This window comes from Lolium perenne, chromosome 4 (assembly GCF_019359855.2).
Source record: "Lolium perenne isolate Kyuss_39 chromosome 4, Kyuss_2.0, whole genome shotgun sequence".
NCBI classification, from domain to species: Eukaryota; Viridiplantae; Streptophyta; class Magnoliopsida; order Poales; family Poaceae; genus Lolium; species Lolium perenne.
In genome coordinates, this window is record NC_067247.2 from 345,149,702 (window position 1) to 345,168,427 (window position 18,726).

At 46.7% G+C, this 18,726-nt stretch overlaps 1 protein-coding gene across 1 annotated transcript; it reads left to right on the forward strand.

Moving 5' to 3' along the window:
- The first annotated feature begins 2,139 nt into the window (after positions 1-2,139).
- Positions 2,140-3,369, forward strand: LOC127297086 (cytochrome b561 and DOMON domain-containing protein At2g04850). The gene has a single exon (XM_051327339.2). The coding sequence runs from the start codon at positions 2,350-2,352 to the stop codon at positions 3,307-3,309; it is 960 nt and encodes a 319-aa protein (XP_051183299.2). The 5' UTR covers positions 2,140-2,349; the 3' UTR covers positions 3,310-3,369.
- The last annotated feature ends 15,357 nt before the right edge of the window (positions 3,370-18,726 follow it).

Genomic DNA, 18,726 nt, shown 5'->3' on the forward strand with positions numbered 1-18,726 from the left:
CTTATAAGTAAGATGATATGCATATAGTTCAATTGCTTTCCTGGAAGCATGCATAGATATGGCATGCGCCCATGCCACTTTCTCCGATCACCTACCTGTTTCGCCGCTTTCCCAACCAGAATCACACCATTCTCGTTCGGAGCCGTGCCTTCAAAGCCAATAACGAGCATGCTGGCTACTGGCTAGGACCATCATCATCATCATCGTAATCATCATAACTAGAACGGCACCCAGTAAAGTTTAGCCGAAAGTTTTTCCGGCAGATAGAATCCATCGTATCAAATCACCAAGTACGTGAGTGTGAGTGAGCGGCTTCCGGTTTGCAGGTGCAGCCACCAAATCTTCCACTTAGCAATCAATCTGTCCACTCCAGGGATCAGGCCACACCTAACCTAGTGAGTAGCACTAGCACCGCTAATTAGTTCAGTAGCTGTGCTTCGATGCATATACTCCTCTCACTCTCTTGGAGTATTCTTTTTCAGTTAAAAGATGATGAAAAATACAGGTGATTCCTAAAAACTAGCTTTTGCATCACTTGGACAAAAAAAAAAGTCTCCAACAGGTGCCAAATTTGCATCATGTGCTGCAAATTTGGCCCAAGTCGAATGTGAACTACCCCGCATCCCCTCTTGATCTCCATTGTCGAGAGTCTGTTCAATCGGAGAGCAAACACAATGTTGACGTCCTTTAGAGCCGTGCCCTAAAATGCATCGTCCTTAAAAGCAAAACTGCTTTCGTGCCCTATATTTCATTTTCTGGCGCTCTATTATTTTTAGGGAACTAGTCCTAGGCCCGGTCCTGAGATTTCGATGGCCCCAGGCAAAACGACAAATCGAGGCCCTTTAATACAGACATAGAAAAATATAAAAAATTATGACATTAAGTACCTAAAAAAATATGTTGATGTCTTCTCCATACAAGATGCAAACTTAGTGATGATGGTATATCAACATCACATTCATCGTTTGTAACATCAACTCCTCTCGGTCAAGACCGTGTGAGAGTTCACCCGATGGGTCGTCTCCAACTCTATGGAGGAAATAGTTGAACTGCACATCACACACACATGAGATGGAAAACTAGAATCGTGCCTAGACATGACCTTGTAATTATTTTTCTTTCTTTGAGCTACTATCTGAATTGAAATTCTGAATTTTTAGTTCAGATCTAAGTAATTGTCTCAATTGATAACGGAAATAGAAAAGACCCCCAAGTAACTATAGGGAAAATAGACCCAATCATGTCCCACTAGCCCAGGTGCCGTCGACGACAGGTTTGGTAAAGGCTATGCAGATCTCTAACCAGAAGATGGACCAGCAGTTGATGGTGTTAACAACCTCTGAAGCGAGTGCATAAGGCACTCGCCAAGGGTCTGCTGGATCGGTTGTGCATTCCCATGAGTTGACTCGCAGATGTCCCCGGTTCTTAGCTGGTCCGACGTTGTTTGTTTTTTTTAGGGCAAGAGGCCTGGACGGCATGTTGCTTCACCCATCATCGAGGTTCTAGTTGTTGAGTGGTGCCTTCGGATTTTATGATGCATACTCTTGATAAATTTTTGTTGAATAAAATTAAATAAAAATTGTATGCATTGTTTTGATGCAGAGGTTGGGGCTTCCCCTCCATTTTTTTTTTAAAAGGGGTGGATCTGAAATTCTCTATGTGCTCTCAGGATTTTCTTAATTTTTGTTGACCACAGCCATCCTTTTACTAACTGGCACCGTCACAACCTGGTCCTCTTGCACCTACCACCACAGTGATCTAATCCACGCAGGAGCCAAGTGCAAGATGGGGCCAAAGTTGGGCACCACACAGATCGCCACAGAATATTTCAGACTTGTTTTCGGATCCTCTCCCTTGCCTTCGAAGCCAAGAACCCATCATCCAAACCAGAAAAAAACACAACCAACAAACGGGAGCACCGTTCACAGCCATCATCACAATCACTCGCTCTCACCTTCCAAATCGCCCCACTAAAACCCCACTAACACGCGCACACACAAAACTGAGCTCAACACAACACCACAACGCTCTGTTAGCTTCGCGCCACTCTTTGTTCCGATCCACGAGACACGATCGACAATGCCGGGGATGAGGATCCTCCTGGGCGTGCTGCTGCTGCTCGGCCTGTCGTGCGGCGCGGTGTCGGCGGCCGCCGCCGGTGCGCCCGGGCGGTGCACGACGTCGACGCCGGTGAAGTCGTACGCCAAGTGCATCGCGCTGCCGACGCAGGGCGCGACGCTGGCGTGGACCTACGACGCGCGCAACGCGACGCTGGACGCGGCCTTCACGGGCTCCTTCATCTCCCCCTCGGGCTGGGTGGCGTGGGGCGTGAACCAGGACGCTCCGGCCATGGCCGGCGCGCGCGTGATCGCCGCCTTCTCCGACCCGTCCACGGGCGCGCTGCTCGCGCTCCCCTTCGTGCTCTCCCCGGACGTGAAGCTGCAGGCGAAGCCCCTGGTGTCCCGCCCGCTCGACATCCCGCTGCTGGCCTCCTCGGCCACCCTCATCGCCCCGGCGCGCACCGTCCGCGACGGCGCGTCCGTGACCATCGCCGCCACCATCCGCCTCTCCCCGAACCGCACCTCGCTGCACTTCGTCTGGAACCGGGGCCTCTACGTGCAGGGCTACTCCCCGACCATCCACCCCACCGACGCGTCCGACCTGGCGTCGCACGCCACCGTCGACATCCTCACCACCGCCACCGAGTCCTCGCCGATCGCCTCCGCCAAGCTCCAGTGGGCGCACGGCTCCCTCAACGCGGTCTCCTGGGGCCTCCTCCTCCCCATCGGCGCCGCGCTGGCGCGGTACCTCCGGCCATGCGCGTCCGCCGGCCCGGCCGCATGGTTCTACGCGCACGCGGCGACGCAGGCCGCCGGGTACCTCCTCGGCGCTGCCGGGTTCGCGCTGGGGATCGCGATGGGCGCGGCGTCGCCCAGGGTGACGTACAAGCTGCACCGCGGTCTGGGCATCGCGGCGGCGACGGCGGGGAGCCTGCAGACGCTGGCGGTCTTCTTCCGGCCCAAGACCACCAACCGGTACCGCAAGTACTGGAAGTCGTACCACCACCTGCTGGGGTACGGCTGCGTGGTGATCGGCGTCGTGAACGTGTTCCAGGGCTTCGAGGTCATGGGGCTGGGGGCGTCCTACTGGAAGCTCGGGTACTGCATGGCGCTGGCGACGCTCATCGGCGGGTGCGTGGCGCTGGAGGTGAACGCGTGGGTGGTCTTCTGCAGGAGGCAGCAGGAGGAGAAGCTCATGAGGAGGGAGGTCGAGGACGTCGTCGTCAAGGACAGGGCCGCCGCATTCTAGCATTCTAGGTCATGAGAAGCTTATTCGATCGATCGATCGTGGACGATGTGGTTTCCAGTATGGCTTCAGTGTTGCAACGGCGTGCAGGATAGCTGTGTGTCTCATTGCTCAACATACAGATACAGTCGGTGCTGGAAAGTAGAGACATGGCCATGAAGTAATTAAATGGCCAGGCAGGCACCACCGGAACAGGGACAGCCGGTGCTTATGAATTTGTCGGATGGTGAGCCTGAATTCCTCTACCGGTGTATTATGCACGAGGTAGGTATAGGAGTACTACTATTTGTCACGCACGGGTGTGTTTTTTTGTCCACTTTTTGCTCTACATATATACATAGGAATTCATGTGTATAAGTCGTTTCATTTTTCTGTTTCATTGTACTTATACGAGCACTCGCACCTTGCCGTTGGAACCGCCGAATCAATTCCATGGAAATTTACCAATGATGAAAACTATTCTACATTTCCCGGCTTATAAAATGCATTTCAAAGGCACCATTGCTACCTCTGCACACAAAAAAAAAGGTTTAACCGGTTCCATCTTGGTTTAAAATTTGTACTAAACTGAAAATGAGAGGTAGGTTTATATAAAAGAAAATGAACTAAATGTCCACTTTTGGAAAGCTAGGGAACCTCCCAGGTGTAAAATTTTCGCTTGGCTTGTCTTGCAAAATAAAGTTTGGATCACGGACCACCTTCGAATTAGAGGATGTCTTAATTGTGAAACTTGCCCCATGAAACAAAGTTCAAAAATTGGTGGTGCACCTTCTCTCGAAGTGCTGCTTCTCCGTGAGAATTTGGACAGATATTCTTTCATGTGGCGGGTTTCATCATATCTATACCATAATATGGGCAAATTATTTAAGCGTCAAAATTGTAGAACGAGTTGTGTCATGGGGAAAAAAGAGTGGGAAACAAAAGGAAGGGGATGGCCTCCATGATTATGCTTGTCTCATGGAAATTTTAGAAGGAGCGAAATGCTAGGATTTTCAACACTGTGGCACACCCGTTCAAATGTCGGCATTGGCAAGATCAAAGCACATCTTTTTTTTTGGGATTTCTATTTTCGTGCCCTCAGGTCCTTAGTTGTTCTCAGTTTTTCCCAGCTCCTTAGTTTTTCTTCAGTTTTCCCCAAGCCCTTGTCTGAACCGCAGAAGGAGCTCGGACGGAAGGAATCCGTTAAGTTGACCGTTCCGTGCTGACGAGTGGGGTCGTATCGTTTGTGGGGTCGCGTCGTGTGGGAACGCGTCGTGTGGGGCTGGTAGGAAGGGACCGCGTGGGACAGGACGAGACCGTGTTTGTGTGGCCGTAGCGTGTGGGGCCGTAGCGTGTGGAGCCGTGTGGGTCCGGGACGGGGGCACGAGTGGTTTCTGTCTCTTTCGCCCAGATTAGCAGTTTTCAATGTACCTTTTTTCTCTCTCTCGCTCGATCTCATTCATATTTGATAGCCCAAATTGGTAGCAAATCTAGAGCAGCTTCTCCTTCTGTTTTTTAACGCCATTCATTTCTTTATGCCTTCGTTTTTACCCAATCAGGTAGGAAATCTAGGGCACAAATCCAGAGAGAAAATATAGGATAAGCTGCATACAGCAACCAACATAGCATAGATATATTCAGGACAGATCCAAAAGTAGTACCGATAGATCCAACATAAGCTACATTTTACATGAATTTAAGTTGCTCTACAGATATAGCAGTCACATACAGAGAGTGCAGTAGGCACGTTCAACGCCTCCAGGTAGCGTGTGTGACTCGCTTGGAGGTTGCGCAGGTGAATCCCAAGTGCTTTGTGTTTGGCCATGTACGCATGCACGTTCACGGTCCTTCCAACTCTAGCGCCACATCTGCCAATGGATTCAGCATGGTTCACCAGGGAGTTGAAGTCGGTGGCGCGGAGCTTCCTGTTGCAGAAGGGGCACTTGTCAATGCCTCGAGCAAAGGGGCCATCGTAATGGCCGGACTGCAGCCTCCTGAGGACGTGACGAGTCTTGGTGTGGAAGAACTCGTCGTCGCTGTCGACGTCGCTGCTCAGCACCTGTCACGTAGCACCAAAGATCGTGCAAAAAAACACGGAGTCAATTGCAACGATGATGGAACAGAGAGTGAACAAAAAATCATGCATGATAATATGGGCTCGGAAAAAAGAGGTAGCCTCAGTTACATTGGACACACTTATATCCAGGATTTGAGTAAGTAAACCAAAGATCATGCACAACAAATTTGTACACACCAATTGTTTACTGACCAAACCCTGAATCAATTTATGCTCAAATATTCATCATCATCGGCACAAATCTTAAACAAAAGCAAATCACAAACACTAATAACGCAAGATCTAACACAAAAGGATTGAACTAGGAACAGACGAACAGTAATAACGCAAGATCTAACACAAAAGGATTGAACTAGGAACAGACGAACAGTAATAACGCAAGATCTAACACAAAAAGATTGAACTAGGAACAGACGAACAGTAATAACGCAAGATCTAACACAAAAGGATTGAACTTGGAACAGACGAACCTTAATAACGCTAGATCTAACAGAAAAGGATTGAAATGAGATAAGAACAAGGGAACAAAGGGTTACCTCCGGCGCGTTGTCGATGATGCTGGTGTCGTAGGGGTTCTTCGGCGCGTCGTACTGCACTGGTTCGTACGGGTCCCAAGCGACGGGGGCCTGGACGGTGGCGGCGGCCGATGCGCCGGCTGCTACGTTGGAAGCAGCGACAGGGGCCTGGACGGGGACGGCGGCCGATGCGCCGGCTGCTACGTTGGAAGCAGCGACAGGGGCCTGGACGGGTGCGGCGGCCGATGCGCCGGCTACTACGTTGGAAGCAGCGACAGGGGCCTGGACGGGGGCGGCGGCTGATGTGCCGACAATGGGCATCTCATTCTTCTCCATCGCCGGCGGTTTTCTTCGGGGTTTTTTCTTCGGTTGTGGAGAAGATGATGGGACAGGAGAGGTGGTTACAGTGAGCCAGTGAGAACGTGCGTCGAGGGAGAGAAAGAGGGGCTCTATAAAGACGAAGGTGGCGTGTAACGCAACACGCGTCCGCTATGCACGACTGCAGCGTGCACCGCTACACGAGTCTAACCCTGGGACGTTTGGTGTACTCAGTTATAACCTCAGGCCTTATACAGAAATTTTATATGTACTCAGTTTTCCCCTCGAGGACTTAGACCGGCAAGTGCAATATACTCAGTTTTACCCTCTAGTAGCTGGTCAACAGAGAGTCAACAAATGAGATTAACATAGCTAATTGAGTCATTTCATGCTGTTGCCTGCCAAAACCCACCGGCGAGCAGCGACGAGCAACACGGAGAGTCGGGAGGCTCCCAGGACTGCTGGTGGGCCCTAGTCCTTCAGACGACGGCCCGCAATGCTCTGGCACACGTTCTGGTGATTGCAAGGGCGTGCCACCTGACCTATACCTGGTCAGGGAGGTGTTGGATTGCTTCAATTAGTTTCCTGCATGGTAGACACGTAAACATTAAATGAGCCTCGATCGGCTCTCAGGTTACCCTGTGAATCGGCTCAAAGAGCCGATTAACCCATGGTTCATAATGGATCTGCAATAACATGGGGGTTCTGCTTTATCAATGCTAAGCTAAATCAATCTACGACAGTTTAGGGTTTTCACCGCATAACCGGAACGTCCTACACGTAGTTGAGCCTGGCAGATACGAAAGATAACAGAAAACTAACCCAAAACGAGGCCTAAAAACCAACACGGAGTCGATTCCCGGAACATCCCTTCTTGGATCGGCAAACCGTACCTTACGCACTACTGGATCGTTCAACCCGTTTGCAAGGCCTAACCATGCAGATATCAAACTAATCCTCGAAGAACAAGGAACAACTATAACAGATCGAATCTACTAAACAAAGATAAAGCAAGATGCTGCCCTTATACCTAAAATAGGTGTAAGGACAGCTAGATATCCAGGGGCAGCATAGCTAAGCAAATATATCAGAAAAGCATCGATGCAAGCCCTAAAACATCTACGATAAACAGTGTTACTCGCCATCAAAAAGGCTTCAACACGAGCAACACCAAACAATGAATAAACAGATACTGCCTAGATCGCAAGATGCGATCTAGGCAGCATGATGCTTACCCGGAAGAAACCCTCGAAACAAGGGGTGGCGATGCGTCTGGATTGTGTTTGTTGTGAACGTGATCGTCCTCCTTTCTCAATAACCCTAGATACATATTTATAGTCCGTGGACTTTCTATCTTTAGAAAAGACCTAACTGTGTACGAGCCAAACTCTATCTCTTAATTCTAAACTAACATGCGATCTACCATAATGTACAGATACACGGGCAATTCAGCCCAAATTCACACACGAGGCCGATTCAAAAACACATTATGTGTATATCCTTCAAGCCCATCTCCATCGCGGCCCATCTCCTGATTTGGCCAAAATCTGGTGATAACACATGCGCAAAAAAAAATCCAAAAAAATAAAAACATAGTGGCAACTACTCATGGAGTCTACGCAACCGGTCACCTAGAAAACCTTAACAAACATATATAAATCAAGTTTTACCACAAATTGCCACTTCTCAGAATCACTAGTGTAGCTATGAAGATGCATGGTTTTCCACCCAACCCCCTTTGCAAAACATCTTTCCCAAAAACATAGTTTGTCTAAATGATGCCATAATTGTCACACTCATGTATATTTGAATTGCAAATAATTTGATGTAGCCCAATATGAATTATATTGTACAAAACACGCATTTTCATTTTGTAATTCTTTTGTTCGAATCCCTTAGTCTATTTACTATTTATGTGCCCTTGGATTCTTAGTACTACTCAGTTTTGCCCTCAAGTACTGTCACAAATGCTCTGAGAAGCCCAAACTTATCCTGATTGGTTGAGCCGTTGTCACGCGGATCGACTCCACGAACCGTTGATCCACTGATCTAACGGGCAGTATACCCCTATCTGTCTCTTCGTGGCAACCTCTCTCTCTCTCTCTTCGTGGCCACCCCTCTCTCTCTCTGTCGGTGGAGAGTGCCCACCCCTCTATTTATGTGCAATAACGAGTTTGCCACTTAATATAGTTTGGGATATAGTATTGGTATAAACATGAGGCATACATATTTGCGGATTTCGGTGATTGCATTATTTGTCACCCCTCTAACAATTATCAACTATCTTTAGCTGTCCTAAAAGTGGTATAATTTTGGTATAAACATGAGGCATACATATTTGCGGATTTCGGTGATTGCATTATTTGTCACCCCTCTAACAATTATCAACTATCTTTAGCTGTCCTAAAAGTGGTATAATTTTGGTATAAACATGAGGCATACATATTTGCGGATTTTGGTGATTGCATTATTTGTCACCCCTCTAACAATTATCAACTATCTTTAGCTGTCCTTTTCTTTTAGGGAATATAGTTTGGGATATAGTATTGGTATTTTGAAACGGCCTAAAAGTGGTATAATTTTGGTATAAACATGAGGCATACATATTTGCGGATTTCGGTGATTGCATTATTTGTCACCCCTCTAACAATTATCAACTATCTTTAGCTGTCCTTTTCTTTTAGGGAATATAGTTTGGGATATAGTATTGGTATTTTGAAACGGCCTAAAAGTGGTATAATTTTGGTATAAACATGAGGCATACATATTTGCAGATTTCGGTGATTGCATTATTTGTCACCCCTCTAACAATTATCAACTATCTTTAGTTGTCCTTTTCTTTTAGGGAATATAGTTTGGGATATAGTATTGGTATTTTGAAACGGCCTAAAAGTGGTATAATTTTGGTATAAACATGAGGCATACATATTTGCGGATTTCGGTGATTGCATTATTTGTCACCCCTCTAACAATTATCAACTATCTTTAGCTGTCCTTTTCTTTTAGAGAATATAGTTTGGGATATAGTATTGGTATTTTGAAACGGCCTAAAAGTGGTATAATTTTGGTATAAACATGAGGCATACATATTTGCAGATTTCGGTGATTGCATTATTTGTCACCCCTCTAACAATTATCAACTATCTTTAGTTGTCCTTTTCTTTTAGGGAATATAGTTTGGGATATAGTATTGGTATTTTGAAACGGCCTAAAAGTGGTATAATTTTGGTATAAACATGAGGCATACATATTTGCGGATTTCGGTGATTGCATTATTTGTCACCCCTCTAACAATTATCAACTATCTTTAGCTGTCCTTTTCTTTTAGGGAATATAGTTTGGGATATAGTATTGGTATTTTGAAACGGCCTAAAAGTGGTATAATTTTGGTATAAACATGAGGCATACATATTTGCGGATTTCGGTGATTGCATTATTTGTCACCCCTCTAACAATTATCAACTATCTTTAGCTTTCCTTTTCTTTTAGGGAATATAGTTGGTAATTTCGGTGAATGCACACACTAACTTTGAAAACAACTACAAGTATATGTAACTGAATAATGGATTTGTAACAAGGTATCCCTTGTAACAACTTCTAGCGCCTGGTGAGCAATGATAAGAATCCGATCGTAATTATACAACAAAAAAAACAACCAGCCATCAGATTAGCTTGCTTCTTCAACTCGATCAGATGCCTTAACTGGTTGTTCATTTTCTTCAGTTCTCCCTTCACTTCCACCAGTTCTGCATTGGGAGCATTAGGCATAATCGGAACGGCTCCTCTCTCCACCGCATTCTCTACAGCAAGTCCCCCCCTCCCAAATTGCGCCCCCCAATAGCGCCAATTGATTCCTGCAACTGAAGCCTCTGAACGTACACATCGATCCACTCGAAATGCCTGCATTTCTTCAAGATCTGAAAACAACAACGTGAACCCTAAATCCCAAATTCGAGGGAATAACAAGAAAATCGAGAGAAAACAGAGAAATTGGAGCGAGGTCTAACCTTATCCCCCTCTCTATATGGCAAGCTCTCGCATGCAACGAACTCACATCCACGATTGTCGTTCTCGTCCGTCTTACAGATCGACCGCTTTAGAGGCTCCTGGCGTGGGCAATTAGGGCATCTTGTCAAAGGCACGGGTCCATACTGCGGCCATGAAGAACGGGAGGTCGAAGAGAAACTAGACATCACACGCCTGCCGGAAAAGGGCTGCCGCTGGCGGAGAAGAAGAACAATGGGGCGCAGAGAAAGAAAGGGGAAGCAATGGCACGGGCACGGGCACGGGGCTGGCTCGGGCTCCCATTTTGCAACGGTAACCTGGGTAAGCTGTGGGTCCGGCGCGCTAACGTGGACAAGTTGTGGGTCCCACGATGATCTGGATAAGTGGAGACGTGTCCACTGTGGGGCACCAACAGCGGCCCCACTTGCCAGCACCAACCAACACCAACTAAACGGGATTCCTTCCGTCCGAGCTCTTTCTGCGGGTTACAGACAAGGGATTGGGGAAAACTGAGGAAAAACTAAGGAGCTGGGGAAAACTGAGTACAACTAAGGACCCGAGGGCACGAAAATAGAAATCCCTTTTTTTTGTGTGTGGCAGGTGCTAAGCACTCGAGTGATGTAATGGTGGGAGAGTAGGCTTATTAGGAAGTCCTAGGAAGTGCCCTATGCAATGTATTAAGACCTCTAATTTTTTTCTCCTTATTTAATGAAAATGTCAAATATTTTGCCTCATTTAAAGAACACATCATGACTAGTAAATGATGTTTGACATTATGTAATTCTAGTCCTTCCAACCATTCTAGTTGCCCCCAACTCAGAACTGAAAGGAGACGCTATTAGCTTGTCACTTTTTGTTCCCGCACGATATACCTAGGCATCCTTCAAGCCAAGTCAGACTTTGGGCCGGGCCAAAGAAGGCCTATGCTAAAATATTAGACCCGGCCTAACCAAAAAGCCCGAAAGCCCAGCGGGCTAGGCCACTTCCTTATTCCACCCTTTTACACTACCTAGGCACGGAATGTTCATTGGGCCAAAATATTCGGGCACATGCCCACGAATTTTGGGCCAGGCCCCGGGTCGGTCTTCACATGCCCAGGTATGTCGCATGATCAAATTGGTTGGTAAACCCCTCAGAAGGACTGTGTGCGCGGTGAAAAGTGGTTGGCACAGAGGGGGCACAAGGAAAAGACTACTCCGTAGAGAACGAAAACGGTAGGGCGTGTATAGTTGCTCGCATCCGCCCCAAACAACACTAGACACAAAATAGTTGTTTGGATACAAGCATGACAAGCTAGGCCAGATTCGCACGTTACTCAAAGCAACTGTGGGCCAAACTCCATGGGAATGCCCAAATTGGTTGTTTTCGTGGAAATATTGCCGATGCATGGGGAAACAGTGGACGCACGGTAGCATTGCTGGAGATGGAGGGAGAAGAAATATTTCAAACACGATTTGGTGGAAAAGCTAATCTCACCTTCCTCTTTGCTTGGTCGCCTCCAGTTGTAGGAAAGACCACCACCTCTTTTTCGCGACTAGCGGCAGATCTCTGCCACCAGCTCCTCCCATCCAGAACTCGTGACGTCCCCTTTTCTATGGCACTGACTCATCATCCACGTCTCCAACACATAGGCTTCTCTACTTCGTCTTTCACACCTGAACTTGCTCAGCCTCTTCATCTTCGCAATGGGCTCCTCCCTTTTGGCATCAACACCGGCTCATCGACCTCTTCTCCCAAATATGGCTTCAATAAGCATACCTAACTCTTATCATGTATGGTTGGTTTTATCAATACTTTGTGAAACTTCGATTTCAAAAGGGTGCACTAATAAATCTTATCATGCATGCAACATCACACATAGTTATTCAATCCTGACTTTTTTTGGTCCACAAGATAAACAACGTATGTTCTACCTAGGAGATTTCAACTCAAAGAACTCAAACTGATTGTTTAGTATGAAAGATTCTAGCCTTAGTGTTGCCATTGACAGGACATTTTGTGCACTGAAAAGTAGATTCAAGATTCTTTATTTATAATCCATTGCACCCTTTCCCCTACCAGAGTTAGCTTCGGATTGCCTGGCTAGTGCATTATTCACAACTAGCTCTCGGTGTTTGCTTTTGATGAATATTTGTTGGATGAGGCTTATGTGACCGATGAAATTGAGAAAGAACCTGGTATCTAAGCACATGATAACAAAGCTCAAAGAGCAACATGATGGAGTTGAATAAGACAATGTGTGAAGAACGATGATGAACTTGCACCTTGTTCGTCGTTAGTGAACCCCCTCCCCTAATTCCATAGGATTGTAACAATGAACTGTTAATTGTTTGGTAGGTACGATTTAAATGACGAACATACATTTTTTAGTAGCTAGTACTGAAATGATTCAATTATGTAATGGTGTAATGGTGATCTATTTACTAATGCATTGATATATTGCTAAATCCATATGTGTAGTCATGCAGTTCGTTAGGGTTGTCACTAGTGAGAAAAGGTTATCACAGTGTAAGCAACCAAACATGGTGTCATTGCATCGCAGAGCCATATGTCCTCTCTTGCATGCAACCAAGCATGGGATATAGAGTGAACATTTTGTGCAATAAGAGCAACAAAATGGGATGCACAATTTGTGGATCTTAATTTTTCCCTGCCAAAACATACTTCAAAGGGCTTGTTTGGGAGGATACGGGTGACATAGGCATCCCCAATGGGCCTGCCAAAGATGGTACCCGGGGTTTACTGAAGGCCCAGGACTCGAAGAATAAGAAGATTCGGAAGCCCATTTAGTGTTAAGGAAAGATATATTGTATTAGGAAACATAGAGACTTGTAATCTTACGGGTTGGCTACGAAACCCTCCCGAACTCTGTAACTTGTGTATTACGAAACCCTCGGCTCCACCCTCTATATAAGGGGGAGTCGAGGGACAAAGAAAGGATCGAATCTATTGTCAACAGAACCCTAGTTTTTACAATCAGCGAGTACTTTTCGGCTGAAACCTTCGAGATCTACTTGCCCTCTACTTCCAACAAAACCCTAGTCTACAACCTGTAGGCATTGAAAAATTAATCCTTTGTCAATTGGCGCCGTCTGTGGGAATTAGAGGGTGCAAGGAACTGATCTCGATGGCACGTCCAGAATCGTCGACTTCGTCGGTGGCTAGCAATGCGATGGATCGAGGTAAACGGGAAAAAACTGATCTAGTAGATTTTATTCCTCACCCGCCCTCCCGTGTGGATGCATGTGCCTATCTGGAGGAGCCCATCATCATGACGTTCGGAGAATTCTGATTTGGCGTGAACAAAGAAGGATCCTATCGTCTCGAAGTTCCGATCTCGTCGGAATTTTCAGTGATCGATTCTGGCTTTTCATTGAGTGATGAGGAGTTTTCGTCGCCACGCTTCATCGACACCAAGGCAAGAGGAAAGCTCGCCAAGATCTTCAGCAACACATCTTTCGAGTCGTCTGCGGACTCCTTTATAAGCAGCGATTCCGACAGCGTCGACAGCTTCAACTTCATCGACAAATCTGCTGCCATCAGAAAGGTCTTCACCAATCTCTATGATGGTGTCACCAATCCCGAAAAAAATCAATACTCAAAATATCATCAAATCTGTGCAATTGAAGAGGCAAGTCGAGCAGAACCAGAGACGTCAGAGGCTTTCGATGATTTGGGAAATCCATATGTCGATCCCGCTGATCTCAGAAGAGGCCTAGGCACTAAATATGTTGGGTCTTCACCTCGCGACAGAGTTCAACTTCCGCAAGCAGCGTGGGACAGGGCCGCAAGAGCCATGGATGGTTCAGAACCAATGACTACCACCGCTACTGCACAAGAATTACAAGTCTATCAATATAGACTTGCTCGTGTGAGTAGGGAGCTGGAAAAAGAGACAGCATCCCTGAATAGAATAAAAGAGGCAGCCTCCACGTCAAGCAGGCGTCGAGCAGAGCTTAGTCGACAATCAGGAACTTCGGCAGACAGTCACAGAGAAGCTCGGTGGAGGGCCAGATCTCGGCTGCAAAATATACCTGAAGCAGAGAGAGGCAACATAATTCAAAACCTCGACATGTCCTTCATGTCAATTGATACAAGGGGGAATATCATCCCAAAAACACCAGAAGCTGGATACATGGCAACGCAAGCTTATATCCTTGCGTCTAGACCACCCCCTGTGGATCCGAGAGAAGCATTGTTTAATATGGCAATGGCTGGAGTTGGAGTTATGGGAACAGCGTTTGCGGCTACACCTCCCGAAGAAACTCCAAGACAAAATAGTCCACGACCCACGACAGCAGCGGAAGATCCCCCAAGGACAAGTGGAGCAAGGGATACGATAGCACAAGCAAAGGTGGACAGAGCGCGACAAGAAAGAAGAGAACATCGGGAGTCACCAGAAGTCGCCGATGAAGATATGTGCGGGTTACCATGCTTTACGAGAAGAGTTCGAAAAACTCGAGTCCCGAAAGGGTTTAAGTTACCCGAAAATTTCAAGAAATTCGACGGTTTACAAGATCCCGAGGATTGGCTCGTTGATTACCTTGAGATGGTAAATTTAGTAGGCGGAACCAGAGCAACAGCCATGCAAAGCATCCAAGTACACTTGAGCGGTGCCGCGCGATCTTGGATAAAGAAGCTTCCCCCAGATTCCATCGACAGCTGGGATAGTTTCGAGGATATCTTCATAAAGAACTTCCGATCCACCTGCAAAAAACCCGCGTCATTGGAAGAGCTAAGAGCGTGCAGGCAGAAACACGACAAATCGATGAGAAAATATATACAGAGGTGGAACATTATTAAAAACTCGGCAGAGGATATATCTGACGAGAGAGCAAAAGACGCGTTCGTGGCAGGAATTCGACGAGGAGATTTCGTCGAGGACTTAGGGAGAACCAACCCTAAGACAATATCAGCACTGATGGAGATAGCAAACAAGTGGGCAGATGGAGAAGACGCGATATACAACAAGCGACATAGGTCGCCAGAGGAGGATCGCGGTCGAAATTTTCAAAATAGAAGGCGATTTTCTCGCCAGTCTTACAATAATGATGCTCCTGGCCACATATCAGCTGGTTTCCGAGGAAATCCTGCGGGAAATAGTCGAGATGATTACCAAAGGAGTAATGAGAAGCAAAGCGACTCGAGAGGTGATTTCCGTGGTAACAGGCAAAATAGTGGACCAAGGTTCCAAAGACCTTATGTGTCTCCCGAAGAAATGATGAACGGACCCTGTCAGATGCACTTTTATCTCGACAATAATGGAAAGAGACAGTCAGGACATCTCCAGAAAGATTGTCGCAATTTTCAAGCAATGTTGCGAGCCGCAGGGATAGCCAATGCCCAAGCGATGAATAGAAACCCCCAGGGGCCAAGGAGTGAGATTCACCTCCCACCTCCTCCCGCAATTACGGACGAAAATCGGCACCAGCTCAGAATAGCGGCAGCACCACATCCACCTCCATATGTTGACCCCAACTCCAATGGTGCGGTCTCGATGATTCAGAAAGCTAGGCCATCTAACAGGGCGCAGAAGGTAATCTCGCGACAAGTGTTCATGGCAGAAAAGATGCCTCCACCAACAGTTGAGTACCTAAATTGGTCGGGGCAAGACATTGGCTTCACAATTGCGGATCATCCGCAGCAAGTTCCTCGACCAGGACAATCTGCACTCATCTTACCCGCAGTAATCGCTGGTTTTGATGTGTCGAGAGTTTTTATAGATGGTGGCAGCAGTTTAAACCTTATGTATGCAGATACATTGAGGAAGATGAACATATCCCTGGCAAATCTAAAACGAACTGACACACGTTTCCATGGGATCACGCCAGAGAAGTCAAGTTATCCGCTGGGCAAGATCAATCTCGACGTTCAGTTTGGGACCCGAGAGAATTACAGGATAGAGAATCTGGAGTTTGAAGTTGTGGATTTCCCGTCGCAATATCACGCTTTGTTAGGATGTCCAGCATACGCCAGGTTTATGGCGGTACCTCATTACACGTATTTGTTATGGAGGTTGCCTGGACCTAAGGGACCAATCACAATAAAGGGAAGTTTTGCACTAGCTGATAAGTGCGACAAGGATTTTCATCGACTGTCAGAAACTTTCGGGATGCAAGCAGAATATATGACGCCAAGGCTCACTGATTATGATGTGCTGCCAGATGCAGGGAGGTCACTCAAGGAACCAACCTTCAATACTGCTAAGGATTCAAAAGAGGTGCAGATCCACCCGACAGACCCAAAGAAAACGACATCCATTGCAGCAAACATGGATCTCGCATAGGAAAGCGCGCTTGTCGAGTTCCTCCGTGAGCACTGGAAAATCTTCGCATGGTGTCCAGCTGACATGCCAGGAGTACCCAGGGAACTTGCCGAGCACCACCTCAACTTGGATCCTCTCGCGAGACCAATCAAACAACCCTTGCGGCGTTTTTCGGAACCAAACCGCAAAGCTATGCTATCAGAAATAGATCGACTCAAAGATGCTGGTTTCATTAAAGAGATATCTACAGAAGCCACGTGGGTAGCTAACCCAGTGATGGTGCCGAAGAAAAACACGAAAGTCCTTCGCATGTGTGTCGACTTTACGTGTCTCAATAAACACTGTCCTAAGGATCACTTTCCCCTCCCAAGGATCGATCAAATCATCGACTCCACGGCAGGATGTGAACGTCTTTCCTTCTTGGACGCGTACTCTGGTTATAACCAGATCAGATTAAAAGAAGATGATGAAGCAAAGACAGCGTTCATAACACCTTACGGCGTGTTCTGCTATAGAACAATGCCCTTTGGTTTGAAAAACGTGGGAGCAACATACCAGCGGATGATGCAGAAGTGCCTTGCGACACAGATTGGAAAAAACGTACAAGTTTATATTGATGATGCCGTGATAACATCGAAAAAGGGGACAACACTGATCGAAGATTTGAAAGAAACCTTCGACAACCTCGACAAGTTCTGCCTTAAACGAAAACCGACAAAGTGCTCTTTTGGTGTTCCTGCGGGAGAACTTCTCGGGTTCCTAGTATTAGCAAGAGGGATTGAAGCCAATCCAGAGAAAATACAGGCCATCGTAACAATGAGGAAGCCGACAAAGTTGAAAGAAATACAACAGCTGACAGGGCGAGTCGTAGCTTTAAGCAGATTCGTCGCCAGGCTAGGAGAAAAAGCGCTGCCATTCTATGCGTTGATCAAACAAGGAGAGAAATTTCAATGGAACGAGGAAGCAGATAGGGCTTTGGAGAATCTCAAGCGCACAATTTCGACTTCACCAATCTTGGTGGCGCCTAAAGAGAAGGAACCCCTCATGTTATACATTGCAGCCACGCCTCAAGTGGTTCGCACGGCCCTGGTAGTAGAAAGGGAGGAAGAAGAAAAGCTCCATGGAGTACAACGGACATTATATTTTATCAGTGAAGTACTGTCGCCCTCAAAACAGCGGTACCCCCAATATCAGAAGTTGGCATATGGAGTATTTACGACAGCAAGAAAATTGCGACACTATTTTTCGGCGAACCCGATAATAGTGGTCAATGAAGCTCCTCTGTCAAATATACTAAATAACCCAGAAGCCACGGGCCGTGTCTCCCTTTGGGGAATCGAGCTTTCCCCTCGGGACATCACGTATGAAAAAAGAAAAGCAATAAAGTCACAAATCCTACCAGATTTCATTGCAGAGTGGATGGAGCTACAAAACACAGGGCCTCCAGATTTATCGAGAACCTGGACTATGAACTTTGATGGGTCCAAAAGGTTAGAAGGCGCTGGAGCAGGCGTGATACTAGTATCACCTGAATGCGATAAATTGAAGTATGTCTTACGGATGACGTTCCCAAACGCGTCCAATAATGAAGCAGAATATGAGGCTCTCATACACGGGATGAAGATGGCGAAAGCCTGCGGTGCAACTCGACTAAAAATCATTGGTGACTCACAGTTGGTAGCACAGCAGGTTATGAATCAATGTGATGCAGTCAACGAGAGTATGATAGCATACAAGGAGATGTATAATGAGCTAGAAAAGCTGTTTGATGGATGCGAGGTAAACCACATCAGCAGGTTGAGCAATGATGAAGCCGATGTTCTTGCAAACATCGGGTCGCAATGTCTCGCCATCCCTCCAGGCGTGTTTTGGGAAGAAATAAGCGAGAGATCAACAAAGCCAATGAAAACAAAGAAGAAGGAGAAGGAAGAAAAACCTTCGAGTGTCACCAAAGAATCATTGGAAGAAGAAGAGGAACATGAGCTAATCATGATGGTGCAAATTCCATGGATGCAGGCGTACATATCATACATCTTAAGGAAAACAATACCCGACGATCCAGTTGAAGCAAGACGAGTAATCAGACGATCTAAAGCTTTTACTGTGATAAAAGGGGAGTTGTACAAGCGAAGTATTTCGGGTGTGCTACAAAGATGTGTCACACCCGAAGAAGGAAGGATCATCCTGAAAGATGTACACGAAGGAATATGTGGGCATCACGCAAGCAGCCGAGCTATCGCAGCTAAAGTCTTCAGGGCAGG

What these genes read in the sequence shown, in the direction of transcription:
- LOC127297086 (XM_051327339.2), top strand. Translation starts at nt 2,350, where the DNA reads ATGGCCGGCGCGCGCGTGATCGCCGCCTTCTCCGACCCGTCCACGGGC.